Genomic DNA, 19,509 nt, shown 5'->3' with positions numbered 1-19,509 from the left:
GTGGTAGTGGTACCGGTACCGGTAGTGGTACCGGTACTGGTAGTGTTACTGGTAGTGGTACTGGTACTGGTACTGGTAGTGGTAGTGGTAGTGGTAGTGGTACTGGTAGTGGTAGTGTTACTGGTAGTGGTACTGGTAGTGGCAGTGGTAGTGGTAGTGGTAGTGGTACTGGTAGTGGTAGTGTTACTGGTAGTGGTACTGGTACTGGTACTGGTAGTGGTAGTGTTACTGGTAGTGTTACTGGTAGTGGTAGTGGTGGTGGTAGTGGCAGTGGCAGTGCTGGTTGCTGCTGTTCCTGGCTGTAGATCCTGACTGACGTCAGCTGACTGCCTCGGCTCTATCGGCTCTCCCGGACACAGCGCTGCGTAAAAATGCTTCTCTCTGTCCCGCCGAGGACAGGAATCAACCCGTACAACAGCTACATTGGCAAAAGCACAAAGAAGGTAAGGCAGCACTTTGAGCATTCACTTGTAGTCCGTCTTTGTGAGACTAAAGTCATCCGTCGATGCGGCGCCTCTTTAAGCTGCAGTGTCCTTGAGAGGATCACCGGAGACGCTTTAAACTCCGCTTCCTGCTGCTGCTGCTGCTGCTGCTACATTTATTTCTCTCTAAAACAATCCGTTACTTTGCTGTGTGTGGGTCACAGCTACACTTTTACTATCGTTTGATCACATTCGCCTGCGCTCATTAAAGCCCGTAGATCTGCAGGAGACGCGCGTAAAGCTGAGGAAAAGCCATTTAACGATTAATCGGATTGGATTTCAATGTGAATTGATACAAGTTGGGGTAATTTCTTTGTCTATAATGGGATGGTGTTTTAAATGGGATAACAACAAGTTAGTAAAGTTTTACCTATTTTACGCGCACCATTGTGCCCCACCCCTCCAGTCTCCAATGATTACTGAGTAATGTAAAGCAGCGGATAGTGCCAGAGTCTGGGTATATAATGTTCAGGAACTACTATAAAACACGAGTCACAGAATCATTATTTATTTACTGCTTAGTTTTCCAGATCGACTAAAAAAAAGTCTTATAATTTCATTTTAATGTGTTCCATCTGCTTTGTATGATACAAATTACTGTATGTTAATGTTATTATTTTAGAGTTATAGGTATACATTCAAATCAATTTTCCTTTTCCCACCTGAATCAGCATCAACTGACCAAAAAAACCACAACATTCATTTCTTCAGAAGGAATTCGTGGCTCTATATGGGTAGAAAACCCCATTTTGGCAAGTAGTTGCTTTCATTTAAAGTACTAATCACAACACATTGTGCTACTCAATGCAAAGTAAAACTACCATTAGTGTTTCCTATAGAACAAAGTGACCTGGGCTCTTTCTGTGAGGAGAATGCATGTTTTCCCAGTGTCTGTTACCCAACCCTTAGCCATCAATAATGATACAGTTAGTCCAAATCACCCACATGTTTTTGATAATGCACAAAAAAATCCACAATCCGGATCCATTCCAACTCAATTACCTGGTCAAATTTCATGAAGATCAGTCAATTACGAACCGACATGTATTTTTTAATTTTTGCCAATGATGAGAGATAGGGAATTGTTAGATTTTAAAAACTTTTTCAGAATATATTTATCTGGATCCCCTCAAAAATGCAATGGAATATTCCAAGATGTAAGCGTATTCCTGCTAACAGACTAGTTAGTAATAGTAATAGTTGGACTTGCCAAATACCCGATTGAGGTGTGTAAATGTGATGCCTGTTTCTGTGTGTTGGCACTGTGATAGGCAGGGGTCTTACCCATCCTCATAAAATCATTGTTTTGTATGATGGGAGAAGGCACTAACAGACAGCTGTGATTCTCTAAACCAGGGGTTCTCAACCTTGGGGTCAGGATCCCATTTCGGGTTGCGCGACACTGGGAAGGGGTCGCCAGATGCCTTCAAAGAACTTTGAACAATTTGAGCCAATTTTTGCCTATTTTTTACAATTTTCTTTAACGACACCAAACATGCCATATTTTAACCTATTTTCATCACTTTTTCGTGCCATATTTTTGCTCTTTTTATTCCATTTTTGCTGCATCATCATTTCTGCCACTTCTCCATCAAATTTCAATGCCTTTTCTGAACATTTTTTTTTTTCCACTTTCCAGACATTTTCGGAACTTTAAAACCCTTTCCACTTTTTTCCCAAGAATGTTGCATATATTGACTCATTATTGTCCCTTTTAACCTCTTTTCAACATATTTCATGCTTATTTTTGCCAATTTAACCACATTCACATTTTGTCATTTGCCAGTTTAAACTAATATTTCCTACTTTTTAAATTACATTTCCCCAACCGGCCACCCTTCCAATATTGACACTTTGAACTCTTTTTCCTTTATTTCTGTCTGTTTTTGGCCACTCTAATTTGCAACTTTTAACCAATGTCTGTGTTTTTTACCATTATTGGTCACATTTGACCCATCTTATTTCCGACTAAAACAAGGATTTACATCTATAAGATGACTATTTGCTATGGCGCAAATAATGACAAACTCCCTGGATAACAGTGGATATTATTCAGATAATTAAATAAATGTGGTTATCACAGATTCATAGAACAATAGACCATCATTTTGCTGACTCTATGGATGGACCCCAAAAATCTCTCCCCTTTATTCCCCCTTATAGATGGCCCTGTCTCCACATGACTGTTCTTCAATGTTAATGTCTGTGTTCAACCACCTTCAGGTACAGTGGGGGTCTCCAGTTTCTGACACCTTTATTTCAGGGGGCGCCGTCTGAAAAGGTTGAGAACCACTGCTCTAAACAAGTAAAAGAGAATGAATCAATACATTAGAGGTATTTGAGGTGTTGAATGCTTTGTGAACCAATCCAGTCTATAGTCGATCTCCTCCTGCTATTTTTGTTGAGCTTGATGTCTAAAAATAAGTCTAAAATCTAAAATTAGAAAACGCCTTTTTGTGTTACATTGTTGGTGAAGTATCAGTGGGGCTTCAATTCCAGTTGAAATCAAACACACCGTTCCTTCCTTCCTTCCTTCCTTCCGTCATTCCCTTTCCGGCTTCACAGCTGGAAGGAATTCAGGAATTCCTGGAATCCTGGATTCAGACTCAAGTGTTCGTTTCCAGAGAGCTTTTGCAAACCTGACTCTTTTTTTTCATGAAAGAAGTCGTGCACACACGTTTTACACACTTCATTGTCAGAGAGCCAAAGTCACACAGAGGGGAGGATTGTAAATCCAGTGTCAAGTGGTAACCCCAGGTCTGTGTCATTTACTACGAGAAAGTGGGCAGAGAATAAAAGGATTTAGACCCCTCCCCTTTTCTTCTGCTTTTAATTAACAGCCCCCTTTTTCTCTCCCTCCCCCTTGTGCGTTGCACATACCCCGATTTGTGTTGGAAAGAGACCTTTTAAGTGTGTGGATGAAACTGGAGTGAATCTGGGGAGACGAGGGAGATCTTTTACATCTGAGGAACAGGAATAAAACATCACCTCATCACTTTTTTTTTTAAATCCTTTTTCGGATTTGCTCATTTCTTTCTTTTTTTTTTTAATTTTTATTCTTTTTTGGCCTGCAGCTGCTGCTGACATCTGTGACAGAGAGACTACACTTGTAGTACTATGATCTTTTCCACAGTGCCTTTTATTGTTTCCTTAAGCAAACAGGTAGGATTTCTCATTTACAGCATAGTTTGACAGAATTGTTGCAGGCACGCTGTAAAAAATAGTGTAGAAAAATAAAATGCTTTACACAATATTTACACCTTTTGATCACATTAGTCATACCCTAATGCAGTGTTTCCCAACCAGGGGTACGCGTACCCGTAGGGGTACGTGAGCACACTGCAGCAGGTACCTGGAAAATTTAAGAATTTATTTCCAAGATAATAAAAAATATTCTGTCATTTCACAAGTTCGTCAATAAAACGGCTTGTTTTTAAAGTTGAAATGCCTGTTTAAAGGGGACATATTCAAAGAAGCTCCTTTTGTGGTAAATGTCATAAAACTTATATATAACACAGGCAGGTTCATTATTTGTTTTGTATTTATTTATTTATATTAGTTATTTTTTTTTTTTTCCAATTTCAACTTTATTATTTTTCTTTAACAACAACATAATCATAATATATTAGTATTAATAATACAGTATTAATAACACAAACATTTACTATGAAATTATTTCTTATATTTATCATTTTTATTGCCTTGAAGGCAACATCATTTTATGTTTAATTTGAGTTAAATAGGAAGATGATGCCTGTTTGCAGGGTTGGAGTAAATTACAATTGTAATCGCCTAATTGATAATTAATTACAATTATAATTGTAATTGGAACTCGATGTAATTGTAATTTGAAAATGTAATTGACCCCAACCCTGGCTGTTTGCAGCTTCTAACAAATTTTAACATTTTTAAGCTTGAGTGTTTAAAATAAGCAGATAAATGATTAAAGAAAGTGTCTATTTGTACAGACAACCCCCGGTGCTGTTGGTACGGTTACTGAAGTACACGTACGTAGCGTCTTAGGGTTAGGTTATAATCCTATATCGCAACAATTTTTAGGGTTAGGGTCAGGGTTATGTTTACGGTTAGGTTTAGTCTTAGTCACGTGACCTAAACTGGCCAATGAGGGGCGCTGCGTACGAATAGAATGTCAGTATATTGATACAGCACTGCCATGATTAAACTGGGCTTATACCAGACAGAGATGGAGCATTTCAGCTGTAGCTGCATGTTGAAAGCTCGGTGGATTTATAAGCAATTCATCCTTTTTTATTTCACACTCATTGTTCTTTCTCAGATAATGAAAACAGTCCTTAAAGTCACCTGCGCTCCCTGCAGGCATCCGTCCATCTGTAATCACCTCTGTGGTCCTCAGCTGCTGCCAAGACCACTCTCCTGCTCACTCACTGCACTCCAGGCCACTTATTATTCTGAAATGTTGCTTCCTAAAGTGTTGCAGTTTCACAAAGTGCTGATTTACTTTTGCTGCAGCCTTGACTGACATCAACGGGCATGTATTCTATATAAAACTAAACAGACTCGTCTTTGTAATGTTATATCACATCCAGGGTCGGGGGTCAATTACATTTTTAGATTACAATTACGTCTTCAATTATCCATGTTCAATTACAACTAAATTACAATTGCGTGAACCGACATTTTTTTTCCAATTACAATTACGATTAAAGTTCAATTACAATGAATCATCATAAGTAGCCTTTTAAATATGAGCCTATTAAAACATAACCTTCCTCTGGTGTTAGCTTTCTGTTAGCATTTCTTATGAGAACGGCTAAGTTTGATTCATGTGTTAAATTAGCTGTAAAATACACTAAAATATACGATATATCATCTCATTTGTTTCTCATTGGTTGGTTACCTTGTTAGGCTTCTTAATCAATGAATATATTGGTTTTAATGTTTTTGGTCCTACGTCACGGTGCGGGGAGGAGGAAGTGAGTGTCCCGTTTATAGACACGCCCACTCATGAATATGCATAAGTAGGCCGCAAATCAGCCTGTTTGTGTAGAGTTGCTCAGAAAGTGACTTTTCAGAGGCTAAAACAGGCGAGTTGGGGAAAATAAAGCTCAAATACTATGTTTTTGGGGTTCTCAGAACAAATGGAGATAGCATGACATGGAACCTTTAAGAGAACCGGTAAACTTAATATTAAACATATTTAAATAATTGCTAATTACATACGTGTAAGCCATAGAATTATAACGTGGTTCCCCAGTTTTGCGTTGGGTTAAATTATAAATGTCAGTTATTATAGAATTTCCATGACAATTACAATTACAACAGATAGCAACAGATATTTCCAGTTACATTTACGTCATAATTGTAATTAATTATCAATTACGATGATTACAATTACAATTGACCCCAACCCTGAAACTGTGCGTATCTTATATCCACATAAGGAAGTTGGTTTGATATTTTCTGACTCATTACCTCAACCCAACATTGTCCAGACAAGCTATTGTTCGTTCCAAGGAGGGCAACACAAACATTTGTGCATCACAGAGGAATGCAAAGAATGGCAGGAGAAGACACTGCTATGGGATGAAAGGAGGAGTGTAAATGGATACGTGAGCGGTTGAGGGCTGAATAGTGACAAGCAGGGAGGAAATGAGTGGCATGCCAGGAGGTCAGGTTTTGGCCACTGATAACCTCCAGAGGCGTGCAGACTTAGCAGCCTGTAAAATAATACTCATGAATCTACTATAGACCCGTGTTTCTCAAATGAGGGTACGTGATGGGCGTGATGTACAGAAAATATGGATTTATAATGTTTAGTTTTAGTTAAAAATAACAATCATACTAAATATTAACGGTGACTCGAAAAATGACAACAAAAACACCCAAAATAAGATGATATATAATAATGAAAGATGAAAAGAACAGAAACAACAACAAAAAACACACAAAATGACACCAATAACACATGCACAAAGAGTGAAAAATACTCACTATTAACAGCAACGCACAAAATGACAACAAAGACACACTAAATGAGAGAAAAATACACATGATCACTACAAAATACACAAAAATAACAGAGAAACATACAAAACAACACAAGAAACAACCTAACACCAAAAACACATACACAAAGAGAATAAATTAAATAATACAAACATACAAAAACGACAACAAAAACACATAAAATGAGGGAAAAATATACTGAATAATAAAAATAACAGACACACAACAACAAAATACACAAAATGACACAAGTTAGGGGGGGAGATGACAGGAAATGATAAAAAAAAAACTATAGAAATAAATATATTCAGGAGGCACTAAATAAATACAGTTTCATTCCACTTATTTACAAAATGATATTTGTTAAAATGAGTGTTTTCACTCATTCATTCCATCATAATTAGTGGTGTTTGATTTTGATTTTTACCTTTATTTAACCAGGAAAGTCTTTTCCACTGCAGTAGACATTGTATCTGCACAAAGAAGCTTGTGTTTTTTCAATAAAATCTAAAAAGAAAGTACTAACTTTCTGCATTTATTTGTTGTTCTAGGCATATACCTCAGTTAAGTTGCACTAAAGTCATGTTGCACAAAAGTCAAAGTTGGTTTAAAAGCCACAGGCAGATTGTGTTATTTTTTATTTTAAGTTGTTGGCACATGACATGTTAAAGCCAATGTTTTGAGTGTAAAATATGTCAATAAAATATATTTCATACATAATGTTCTCACGAAGGTGTACACATTTACAGATTAGTTGTTTCTTAAGTCATAAAAAGAAAGAAATTGCCTTATTCTTTAATTTCGGGATATATTGTATTGTGACTTATGTATCGCGATACGAATCGTATCGCCAGATGCCAGGCAATACACACCCCTAATCATGGTGTTTTATTGTTGTTTTTCATAGTATTCTGAGCAAAATGTGGTAGTCGGACAAAGGGGGTACTTGAGCCAAAATGGTTTGAGAACCACTGCTGTAGACTTTCTGACTCTGTTTCCTCACATGCTCTGGGTTTGACCTTCAACGGTTGGTCAAACATCTGGAGCTGAGGCAGATGCTGGAGACGAAGTGCGGAGCCTCTCCTTCAGTTTTCTCAGAAACAGCCCAGCCAAGCAGTGTTAATGAGACACCACGTTCAGACTAAAGAGCGCATGAGAGGGATTAGCGCTTCTCGCTAACAAGCTCAGATCCCAATTAGACAGGCCTCACTAGATCCTATCTCCCCGAGCCTGTGCAGGTGCATCCCTCCTGATAGATAGATCCCTCAGCCCGCCTACGGTGAGGCACAGGGTGCAGCACAGGAAGAGGCCGTGACTGTAGAAAAACAAACAGCAGACTATTGATGGTAGAGAAGCGTGTGAGATAAGAAAAGCAGAGTGGAATGAATGAGCTCTGTGAAACACTGGTTCTCTCTATTTTAGAAAGGCTGACATGTTATCAGTTAGTGAACCATCAGCAAGGACACATGGTGCTTGGTAATAGACTCACAGGTGAAGAAAAACATTTTAGTTTTCATTAAGTGTCAAATTCCATATATATTGTAGTGAAATATTAGAAATATATTAAAAATGTAAACAGAATCTTATTCACAGTTAATTTTAGGAATTGAATTAAAGTAAAATACCTATAGTATTGATGCAATAAGTTATACTAAGTATAACTTATACCTCTGTGTTTTTGTATATGAATATTTGTATTTTAATCTCAGAATTCTGACTTTTTTTCTCAGAACATTAATAATAACTAGTAATTAATGGATGACAAGTAATTATAGATAGACTAGTACAGTGCCCGTTGGAAGTATGTATTCATATAGAGGGAGGAGCTTAAGTAGAGTTGTCAATTATGGCCAAATGAGTATGTGTTTGAAGGTTGGATGTACAAAGAGGTGTACATACTCTGTACTCTGTAGTGTTATAAAGGGCTTTATTTTCTGGTGCAAAGTAAAATAGCTTGTGTGATTTCCCTGGTTTAATTCTATGGGACATGCACATGTGTGTTTTTTTTTCACTAATTTTTATATTTTTTGTTTGGTGTATTTTTCTGTAATGTATGTTTTTTGGAGTCATTTTGTGTATTTTTGTATCTTTCTGTTGTCTTTTTGTGCATCGTTTGTATAATTATTGTTTTTTGTTGCTATTGTAGTGTGATTCTGGAGTCATTTTGTGTATTTTTTGTACAAATATTTAGTTTTGTGTATTTTTTGTATAAACAATTAGTTTTGTGTATTTTGAGTCATTTTTATGTTTTTGTCATTGTTTGATGTATTTTTCTGTAATATAGGTTTTTTGGAGTCATTTTGTGTGTTTTTGGAGCCTTTTTGTATATTTTTGTGCATTTCTGTTGTCGTTTTGTGTAGTTTTTGTATAAATGTTTAGTTTTTTGTTTCATTTTACTCATTTAGTACATCTTTTTTATTATAAACACCTTATGTGTGGTGGGTTCTCTCTCTCACACACACGTACGCCCATCAGCCGCGTGCATGCACACACTCCGTCACAGGTTGTTGAAAAGCGTGTGTCTCATGCCCAATGAGAGTTGAGAGAAAAATAAGCATTTTGCAACATCAAATAAGTCCAAAATAATGAACGCACACCATGGGGGTCATGTGGTCTTCTTCTACTGATTATTAGAGGTTGTAAATGAACAGATTGGTGCGTTAGCGCCCCCTCGCACTGAGGTCAAAAGTTGAATAGGTTTCACTTCTGGGTAAACATGAATGTGCCATCCGGGTGAAAATAAAATTAAAATAAATGTTTTGCAACACCAAATAAGTCCAAAATTATGGACACACACACACTCTTCGTATGCGGAAGCTGTTTGACCTGAAAAAAAGTTTCAGGTCAAACAGACACTGCGTCGGGGAGAAATTCGCTCCACAAACACGCACACATGCATGCACGCAGAGCTTCCTTGCTTTTATATAGAAATCTTGGTTTTTGTTTTTCTGTGCATGCATATTTGCACTTGTATTTAATTCTTATTTAATACTCAATCCTATTCTAGTGTTTATATAATCATTGTCCTGATCTCTATGTTTACCTTGTTAGCTTTACTTTTAATCATATACTGTATGTATCCTTTGTTATAGTGTTCCTTTTCACCTTTGTTATCATTTCTACTTGAAGCCACAGTAACATAAGTATTTTTCCCCTGGGATTAGAGCTGCACAAGTAATCAAATTTTAATCGTGATCACGATTGTGGTTGCCACGACGAAATCAACCTGATCGTCTGCAATATTTACATTTATAATACAGGCTCTGCACTCTGTAATAACGTATTTAGTACATATTTAATTCTTGGGTAAATATATTTAATTTTTTTAAAAATATATAATTCAATTTTAAAGTACATTTTGCACTGTAAACTGTACACATATTGTGTGTTTAAAAGTAGTGAAATAAAAACACATTGTGTATAATTGTGATTACAATATTGTTCAAAATAATAGTGATTATTATTTTGGCCATAATCGTGCAGCCCTACCTGGGATTATTAAAGTATTTCTGACACTTTTGAAAATAAACATTTTATCTATATTTAGTCTCAACCCTTGGAAGAGGATTAGGGCCACTGAAAAAAAACAAAAGCAAAAAACGAGGTCAAATACTTTTTTAATTACTATTATTAATGTTCTGAAAAAAAAGTCAATTTTGAGATCAAAGCCAGAGTCAGAATTCTGAATTTAAAGTCAGAATGTTTAGAAAAAAAAGCCTGAATTTTGAGATCAAAGCCAGAATTCTGACTTTAATATCAAAGTTCGGACTTTGTTGGACATTGTTTTGGTTTGGTGTTTTTAGTGGAACTAATCCTCTTCTGTACTCAACCAATCCATGAGTGAATACATAGTTGTAGAAACACTGTCTGGGGCACAATGATAGCATGTTGCAGCTTTTAAAATGTTCAGATGTTTTCATCTCAAATCTGAATTTGAAAAAAAAAAAAAAAAAAAAAAGAGATAAAGGGTGGAAAAGGAAAAAAGAAGGAAAAAGAAATAAAAATAAAAAAAAAAAACATCACCCATCAGCAAAATTCTAACAAAGATGGAAAAAAAACAAATAAAGTAGGTGTGAATGTTTTTCCTCACATCATAAAATTACTGATCCATTCTCAAGCTGAAATATAAGATGTGAGATCATAAATCCTGCTTGTTTATCCAGATCAGGTCCACATGCTAAATAGACAGCTCATAAATCCAGCTCTGCTCCGTGCTGACTGTTAACAAGGTGATGACCCACTGGTGAACCTTGGAAGTCCAATAACACAACAAGGAAAGAGCAGATATTTCCCTGGAGTCAACAAATTAAAAACCATATAATTTGATTTACACATTAAAAAAATAAAAAAGACACTGTTCAAATGTATCTCCATCAGCAGGAATCACCTCCTCTGAGAAGAGCTTCTTTTCTTTTTCTTTCCTAAATATATACTCATTACTTTTTACATCAGTGTTGTGAGAGAACAGCTGTTTGTTAGTTCAAATATGTTCAAATAAAAGACAGAAATAAGCTCATCTGCTCGTGTTGCATGACCTTTACTCGGCAATGAATGAAACCAAATTTAGTCAAATTGCTTCACCATTACAAGCCGTCCCATTGTTCCCAGTGACATGACCTACTCACCCCAACTAATCAAACACTTCCTCTTTCCGCACTGGGAGAGCAGCAGCGTGAAGGCCAAACAGAGCTGACATTAACTTTCCTTTATACTGAACTCTTTGCCTCTGTTGACAAATAACTGTTTTCCCAATCCAATATTTCAAGGTTTATTATGATCATTTCCTTTGAATTCCATTAATTTGTCACAAAAAAAGACGTGCATTCTCACTGCATCCAATGAACAGTAGTGTGATTGTGTAATATGATACATTAGCTGCATCATTCAGCTCTGCAGAACACCTGGTAACCGACAGCTCATTGTATTCAGTTGCATCTAAAGAGACATTTGAAACGTGCAGGATTGAATCCCTTCAGAAATGACTTTACGCCCTTCTGATGTATAGTTATCAGAGAATGTGACACTCACGTTTATTATTAGTATTAATATGTGTATGCTATTAATAGCAGGGAATGCGATTCATATTAGCCTCCTACAGTCATTGAAAAAAACCAACAAATGACTTATATTTATGTAATTAATATTCTGGTTTATGTGCCTAATCCATGGATTTTTATGCATATAAGTGTTTTACAGTGGCCACGTCGAGAATAGATGCTTTAAACAAATAGCATGAAAGTCCCCCAGTAGCAGAAAGGGACATACTACATCATACTGTATATTATGATTTTATGGATAAATTATGTTTTGCTAACATAATACAACGCATCGTACTTTCTAAGCTCAAAAAGTGCATGTTTTAAATGTGTGTATGGAAATATGTCGTTCTGGTCCTTGTTTTACACAATGAAAGCAACACATGTCTTGTATTAGTTTTTTTTTCTTCCATTGCTAGTAATAGATAAACTGATAGAAGTCACGAACAAATCGGATTACTCCCAAAACAGACAGAATTGTGCATTAAGACCTGCTTCCTGAACGTTTCCTATGTACACTGAAAAATATTTAATCCCAAAGTCAAAATTAACTCCCAAATTGGGCTAATTTGTTGATCCTCACTGTGAGAAAATGTTGGTACATATTAGGGGTGTGTATCGTATCTGACGATACGATACACATGTCGCGATACTAAACACAATATACTGTACATAACAATATATTGCGATATTAATAATTACAAATTTCACCTTTACAAGTACAAAATGATATGAAATACAATTTATTAATTGTTTTTTTTTACTTGCGAGAGCAAGTAAATAGTAACCAATTGTAAGATTCTGATTCTGTTAAGTTATTAAATTCTAAATTCTTATTTTATTTTAAAAGAGGAACCACCGACAGTAAATCTATAAAAGTGCCCAGTGTGTTTTATGAAAATAAAGTGCAATAAACTTCCAAGCTGAAAAGCATTGAGGTGTGAGGTAGTTTAACAAGGTCTGATGTGGTTCACTGACACCTAGTGGCCAGGAGTTTACGTGCTGTGCAGATGTTAGTGCAATTAAATGTTTTTTGTTTTTTTTTTTAAAGTTAAAACATGATTAAAACATTTATTTGGACATTTTTTGGATCGATATGATAATCTCGTGGCGAAATATCGCAATATATTGCTGAATCAATTTTTTCTTACACCCTTATAGTATATATGCACGATAATTTAAAAAAAATTGTCAATTTCGTGTTATATTTTGTATCTGATTTGCACACTTCTTCAATCCCTTTTGTTTTTTCACGCATTTTCACCTGCCCCATCTAATCTGATTAACCACTAAACTCACCGTGATGGTCCTGCCTCCGACTGATGGGTGCATCTGGCTACACTACTGCAGATAGTGCATAAGCAAGTGCAAAGATGGACAACTTCCACACAGCAGGGGCCATGAAAAAGTGTTTGATCAAAGGGCCACATTATTAACATTCATGTCAGCATTTAGAATAATGATCTGAGCATTAACACTGGAGAGAAAAAAAAGTTTTTATAGTAATTTTGGGTGCTTTTTGTGCATTTCTGTTGTCATTTTGTGTATTTTTCCTGTAAAATATATGTTTTTTTGGAGTCAAATTGTGTATTTTTTTTTAGTCATTTTGCCTTTTTTTGAGTAATGTTTGTGTATATCTGTTATCATTTTGTTTGTTTCTAGTGCTGTGGGTTTGCAGAGTCATTTTTTTGCATATTGTTGTCTTTTTGTGTACTTTTTCATTTCCTGTAATTTATATATATTATATTAGTAGTATTTTTGTTGTTGTTTTGTGTTATTTGGCATAATTTTATTACCGTTGTCATTAGGAGTGTGACTATATCTCGATACGGCAATATATCGCGATATTTTTCCGCACGATCGATTATCGATATGCTTCCGCTAAGTATCGATTTTTTTATTTTTTATTTACTGAATTTATTTTTTTTAAAAACCTTTTCTGCTTTTTCACTAAAATGTGCAGGTACGTCTTCACATAAATTGTGTCACTGTTTGTTGAAGGAACCAATTGTTTACTGGGATATTGCTCTATAATGGTGTCACTGGTAAGAAAGACCTTATTTTTGTTTACAGAAAGCACTATTGGAGATACTTATTCGTTTACATTGGTATGTTGACACTTATTTACAGAAATGTTGCACTAAAATAGTGTCACTGTTCATAGAATACTTTCAATGTATTGTCTTTCAGAGATATAAAATAAAAATTGTGTTTTTTCACTTAATCTTTTTTTTTTCTTATGTCACAGATTATCGTAGATTGATTTCTGACCAATATATCGATAATCGCAGTATCGTCATATCGTGAGATAATCGTTGTTGTGAGATTTATATCGCGCATCGTATCGGATCGTGAGGTACCCAGAGGTTCCCACTCTAGTTGTCATAGTAGTTGTGTATTTTAGGAGTATTTTCTGTGTTTTTCTTGTCTTTTACTGTATTTTCCTGCAATGTTGTAATTATTTGTATTTTTTCAAGTATTCTTGCTTTTGTTTTGTGTATTTTTCTGCCATTTTGTACATTTATTTTGGGGGCCGCGTAAAATTAGACCAAAGGCCGCATGTGGCCCCTGGGCCACCAGTTGCCTATGTCTGACTCAAGTGGCTGTATTTGCATCTGTTTTGTGTACAACTATTATATATTTGATTGTGCTCTGTGTGTTTGTGCTGCAGCAGACCTATGTGTCCCCCTCCAACCATCAGATGGCTCCTCCAAGCCCCAACAACAACACCACCACTACCACCTCCTCCACCCTCAGCAACAGCAGCAGCAGCAGCAACAGCAGCAGCAGCGGTGGTGGTGGCTGTGGGGGAGAGCAGCTGAGCAAAACCAACCTTTACATCCGTGGTCTCCACCCAGGAACCACAGACCAGGATCTGGTCGAACTCTGTCAGCCGTAAGTCACCCTACAACCAATAGAAAGGCTGCATGCACGGCCCATAAATCTCATTCAGGGTGTCAGCTGCCAACGTGAACCCGGGTTGAGGAACTGATTGTAGATTACGACAGAGTGGCGTGATGGCTGAGAGGCTGAACGGTTTTTCATGTTCATGTAGAAAAATACATTTAATGAATGGATTTTCTACACATGAATAAAATAGCACTGCTTTATAGATATTTCTGAAATGGGCAGAGGTGTAAAGAGTACTGATATATCCTACTCAAGTAGCAGTACTGTGACTTGATTAAAATTGCACTCAAGTACAAGTAAGTCATACATAAAATGCTCAAGTACAAGTAAAAAGTAGCTCAATTAAATAATACTCAAAGTAAGCCACTTGTTACTTTCACCCCCCATGTTTAGTTTTAGTCATAAATCTTGCCGTGACTCCCTTGCATACAGTAAACATCTCACGTATAAACTTAAAGCTGATATCCAGAGTTTCTGAGAAACGTCTCGATGTCCCGCCCTAAACAGCCTCACTTCCTCCCACTGCCTCTGCCAATCTACCAGAAGCCACGCCTGTATTTTTCTGCATGCGCATCGCAGAACATAACAAGGTTGCATAGGATCGGTCTATGGGTCTACTTTTCTGCACATGCATGGCGGAACATAACACGGTCGCATTAATATTAATAGGTCTATGGGTCAGGTAAGAGCCAAAATCATATTTACCTGTTTGCTGTTGTGACGCGCGGCCTTGTTTCCGTGGACAGTTCCACTTTTCACTTTGATTGACAGTCTCAAAAACAGGAAGTCGAAGCCTATTGGCTGGGCGCACTCTGCAATTGTTTCCATTTATATAGGGGTCTATTGGACGAAGGAGAGACTTATATACAGTACATTTATGTATTTGAATGACCACTGGCAGTAGACCATAGTAAAAGACTAGTTAGTTATTTTTTCGCATTTCAAAAGAATCGTACATAATTTCGTTCAAAATTTTAAAAAATGATCAGGCTCTAAGTATAACTAACTTTATTAACTCTGAATGCTGATTGTTTTCTCAGTTTTAATGTTGTTTTGGTGCCGTGCATTATGTTTAATCTGGTTTGTCGGCTATGATGCATTTGATTGTTCTCTGGTCATTTCGTTTTTTGTAGTTTCCATGTCCGTTGATCATTTTAAAACAAAAATAATAATTTTCTCAGTAACATTTGGGTGTAGAAATGTAATAAATTACTTTAGTTCTTTTAAAACGTACTTAAGTACAAGTAAAATTACTGATTTAGAAATATACTCAAAAAAGTACAAGTACCCATAAAAGCAACTCAATTACAGTAACGTGAGTACTTGTAATCCGTTACTTTCACCTCTGGTAATGGGAACCTAAACCTAAACCCTAACAACATAAACATCTAGGTGTATTTTTCCTCCGTCATGCTTCCCAGTGTCTTCTTAATCTTTTCATCTGTTCTTGGTCTTATTATGCTGTGTCATCCAGTAGCGAGATAAGAACGAGAACATGTCTTTCATTTCAAAGTCACAGTCAGCACTATAAATACAACTCTCTTTTGCTCATCAGCTTGAGCATGAGTCTTCTGCTGTGTGTAGTAGTGCAGCTTATAGCCAGACGTCAAATGGCAGCGTGATCCCTTCATCTGATATGTTTGTTTGGCCTTGGCTAGAAGACATCAAACCATGCAGCGCTGCGATGAATGATCTGCTCTTATTTAATTGAATTCTGGAGCCTGGTGATGAGAACCAGAGAAGTGGGGGAGGTGGGGGGGGGGGGGGGGGGGGGGGGAGGTGGAGGGAAAAGGGGGCTGCAGATTGAATAAGGGTGGGCTAGGCCTGCTATTTTACAGCTGTCTGGAAGATATGGCTCACATGAGGCGGTACCAATCCTACAGGAAACGACAAGCCCAGGGGAAAGGGAAAGGCAAACAAGGGCAAGGGTGTGTGTGTGTGTGTGTGTGTGTGTGGAGGATGGATGGAATGAAAGGGGGAGGAGTGATCAGAGTTCAGGGTTTGTGTGTCAGGTGGTGTTTGACGAGGGGAGTTCTCATATTTCTGCATTTACAGAGCAGATCAAATCTGTTCATAATATTTGCCTGGAAGGCGAGCGCATTGGATGGCTGGTGTATTTTTCAGCTTAGCCCAACTATAAATGGGGGTGCTGTGTCCACAAGTCAGAATTAGGGGGGGTACACAGATGAAGATGCAAAGCTGCCATTGTACAATGGTCATGGTTACACGTTTTTTAAAGCAGAACTAAGTAACTTTTTTACCGTACTAAGTCCTTTTCGTAGTCCCTGTGAGGGTAATACAAGTGTTTATGGGGCGATTTGGGGGTCTCTCATCCCCCACTGCTGTCTCTGGCCAGAAAATAGCACCTGCAACTTTTCCTGCCTCCGACCCGGTGGCAAGACGAACTGCTTTACGGCAGTCCAATTCAAACTCATGCTAGATTATGACCAGTGTGGCTGCACACGGTTGTCTACAAATTCACTTTTCTCAAACTTATATCATGGCGGAGCCAGCAATGAAAAGGCAGAGAAGACCTTTGTCTGAGGAACGGAGCAACTTCATACAGTGACAGCTCAGCAGCAACACACAGCAATCTCAACACACTGTCGTTGCGGCAACAGGCACACACACACACACACTCGCAACCTAGCGGTCCATCAGGCAGCACACACACAAATATCCATCTATCAATCCATCCATTTTCAGAGCAACTTTGTCAGCACACAAACACATCTCACACATCTCTCTTCCTCATACTGTTCACATGGGCACATGGGACTATGTGTGTGAAAGCACCCTTAGTGTCACTGTTGTATTAGGATTTTTCAGTGATCGGTTGTTACTGTCTTGGGAGAGGAAAGGTGCGCATGTAGCTGTGGGGTGGGGCAGGCGGCTAGTGGTGCAGAGTGTTTACAACAGTAACATAACCAAAAGGGACCTTTAGGAGGAGTGCTAAGCACAAGTTACTTAGTTCTGTTATTTCATTGGCCATGGTTACATGATGTTTTTAATTCAGTATTAATTAATCCAAATTAAATTATTCAGAGATAAAGTGTTCTGCTTTGTGTTTACATGGAAATTGTAATTCCGAATTGAGGTTTACATGGAAAACTGGTTTATTTGGCTTTATTCAATTCCGCTTTTGGTCTGGGGTTTGGGAAGGGTTCTGATTGGACAGGGTGTGAACATGACTTATCACGTGTATTGGGAAAAAAAAAATCACGCAACAAACCTTTTCTTTCACCCTTTTCATTATATCCATGTCTTTTAAGGCTCTTATTAAATAAATCGTCTCGACTCGAGTCAAGGTGGCCATCTTGGATTATGTCGTCACCAGCGCGTCATCACGGCACGTCGAGCATGCGCAGAACGACCGTAATTAACTTAAAGTGGGTTCGTTTAAGATGATAAGCTGTGCCTCCATTGTAAAGACGCTCGCTCTGCCGGTTTTCTTCATTGTAATGATTGGTTAGACTCTACAATCTCCACTCCTTTTATGTGAACGCACACGTACCGAGGCTGAAAACACTTGGCTTAAATTAGCATGTTGTTATTGACCTTCGTAGGACAGCTTCTCTCTGATAGGGAATGTTTGGTTAGGTGAAGTCCGCTAACTGAGATTAATACAGGATGTAATTATCTAGATTTGTAGCATTGTCCCTTTGTGTATTTAGTGGTTTGTCATGTTCTTATTATTATTCAGTATATTTTTTTCTCTTTTTTTTGTTTGTTTTGTTAGTTGCTGGTAATATTTAGCATTATCATTTATAACTCAAAATAAACATAATAAAACCTCATGTTTTCAATGCTTTCAATTGTTAATTTTCCTCTCTCACTCTCTCTCTCAAGTACCCTCTGTAGTGCCATTGAGTACCCCTAGGGGTACACGTACCCCCATTTGAGAAACACTGGTCAACAAGGTCAGTTTAAAGGTGATTTAATTTTATTCTGAATTAAAGGAGAATTGAAGCGTGGCCAATGTGACTTCCATGACTCAAGTTTGAACAGTGCATTATGTGCATAGCATGAGGACACAGCGGTCCCAGAGTTCCCCTCCCCCTCACTGGGAGTTGTTGAATGTGAGCTCTAATGTACTGTGTACGGAGTGAAGGATGAGAGGAGGGGATGGGATGGGGGGTTGATTTGATTCTCTATCTCCGACCCTGCAGTGGTCTCTCTGGGGGTCTTTCTGCCGCTCTGCTTCATGCCCTGGTCCTCAATGGTCGTTGACCATGGATGGGCATCGGCGTGGACTCTATCTCTCACACATGGCTGAGTCTAAAGCCCTTCCTCTCACTCTGCATCAACAAGACCAAGTCCTCTGAGCACAATTGAGTATTTTAGCAACAAGCTTGCATCTTAAGAAGCTGTTATATTGTAAACGACTGGTGGGAATAATAAACATAAGACAGTACGGGGAGACTATGTTAGCCTGTTCATCCTATGGCTGAGAACAGCACCATGAAATAGTAATGTCATAGAGGAGGTCAAATACATAATACAACAGATCCTGAGTGTGTGGAATAGAGTTGTAAGAAATTATAAATGCATGCATTGTATTCAGAGATAAAAGTAACGGATTATAAGTACTCACGTTACTGTAATTACAAGTACTCACGTTACTGTAATTGAGTTGCTTTTATTGGTACTTGTACTTTTTTTAGTGTATTTCTAAATCAGTAATTGTACTTAGTACATTTTAAAGGAAGTAATTTGTTACATTTTCTACACCCAACCATTACTGAGAAAATTATTATTTTGTTGTTTTAAAATGATCAACAGACATTGTGATATCGGTCCGATACCAAATAAAGATTATCAGATTTTATCGGACTGCATCTAAAATTATTTTATATTTTTTCAATTGTAGAATACTGTAGATATTATGTTGAAAGTTAAAATGTATGTAACCAATTGGTTAATAATAAATGGGTCAGTTTTTCTCATACTTACTGTTGCTGACTATTGTTCTCTGTTTACTTGATCAAGCATTTTCTAACATTCCACTCTATAAAATAAGTAGTAAAAGTATGTATGATTCATGCTGATATCGTATCGGTATCGGCCAATACTCAAGGCTGCAATATCGATAT

The 19,509-nt window shown here is 37.3% G+C and overlaps 1 protein-coding gene across 1 annotated transcript in view; it reads left to right on the top strand.

Annotated features, from left to right (window-relative positions):
• The first annotated feature begins 293 nt into the window (after positions 1 to 293).
• LOC114467478 (RNA-binding motif, single-stranded-interacting protein 2-like) overlaps positions 294 to 19,509 on the top strand; it is a 38,184-nt gene continuing 18,968 nt past the window's right edge. The window contains exons 1-2 of the mRNA XM_028453798.1: positions 294 to 443; positions 14,178 to 14,401. Of these exons, the coding sequence (XP_028309599.1) occupies positions 372 to 443; positions 14,178 to 14,401 (296 nt within the window). The 5' untranslated portion in view covers positions 294 to 371. The remainder of the gene's footprint in view (positions 444 to 14,177; positions 14,402 to 19,509) is intronic.

This window comes from Gouania willdenowi, chromosome 7 (assembly GCF_900634775.1).
Source record: "Gouania willdenowi chromosome 7, fGouWil2.1, whole genome shotgun sequence".
Lineage (NCBI taxonomy): Eukaryota > Metazoa > Chordata > Actinopteri > Blenniiformes > Gobiesocidae > Gouania > Gouania willdenowi.
Note: the sequence above shows the minus strand (reverse complement) of the source record. Positions and strands in the feature narration are given on the sequence as shown.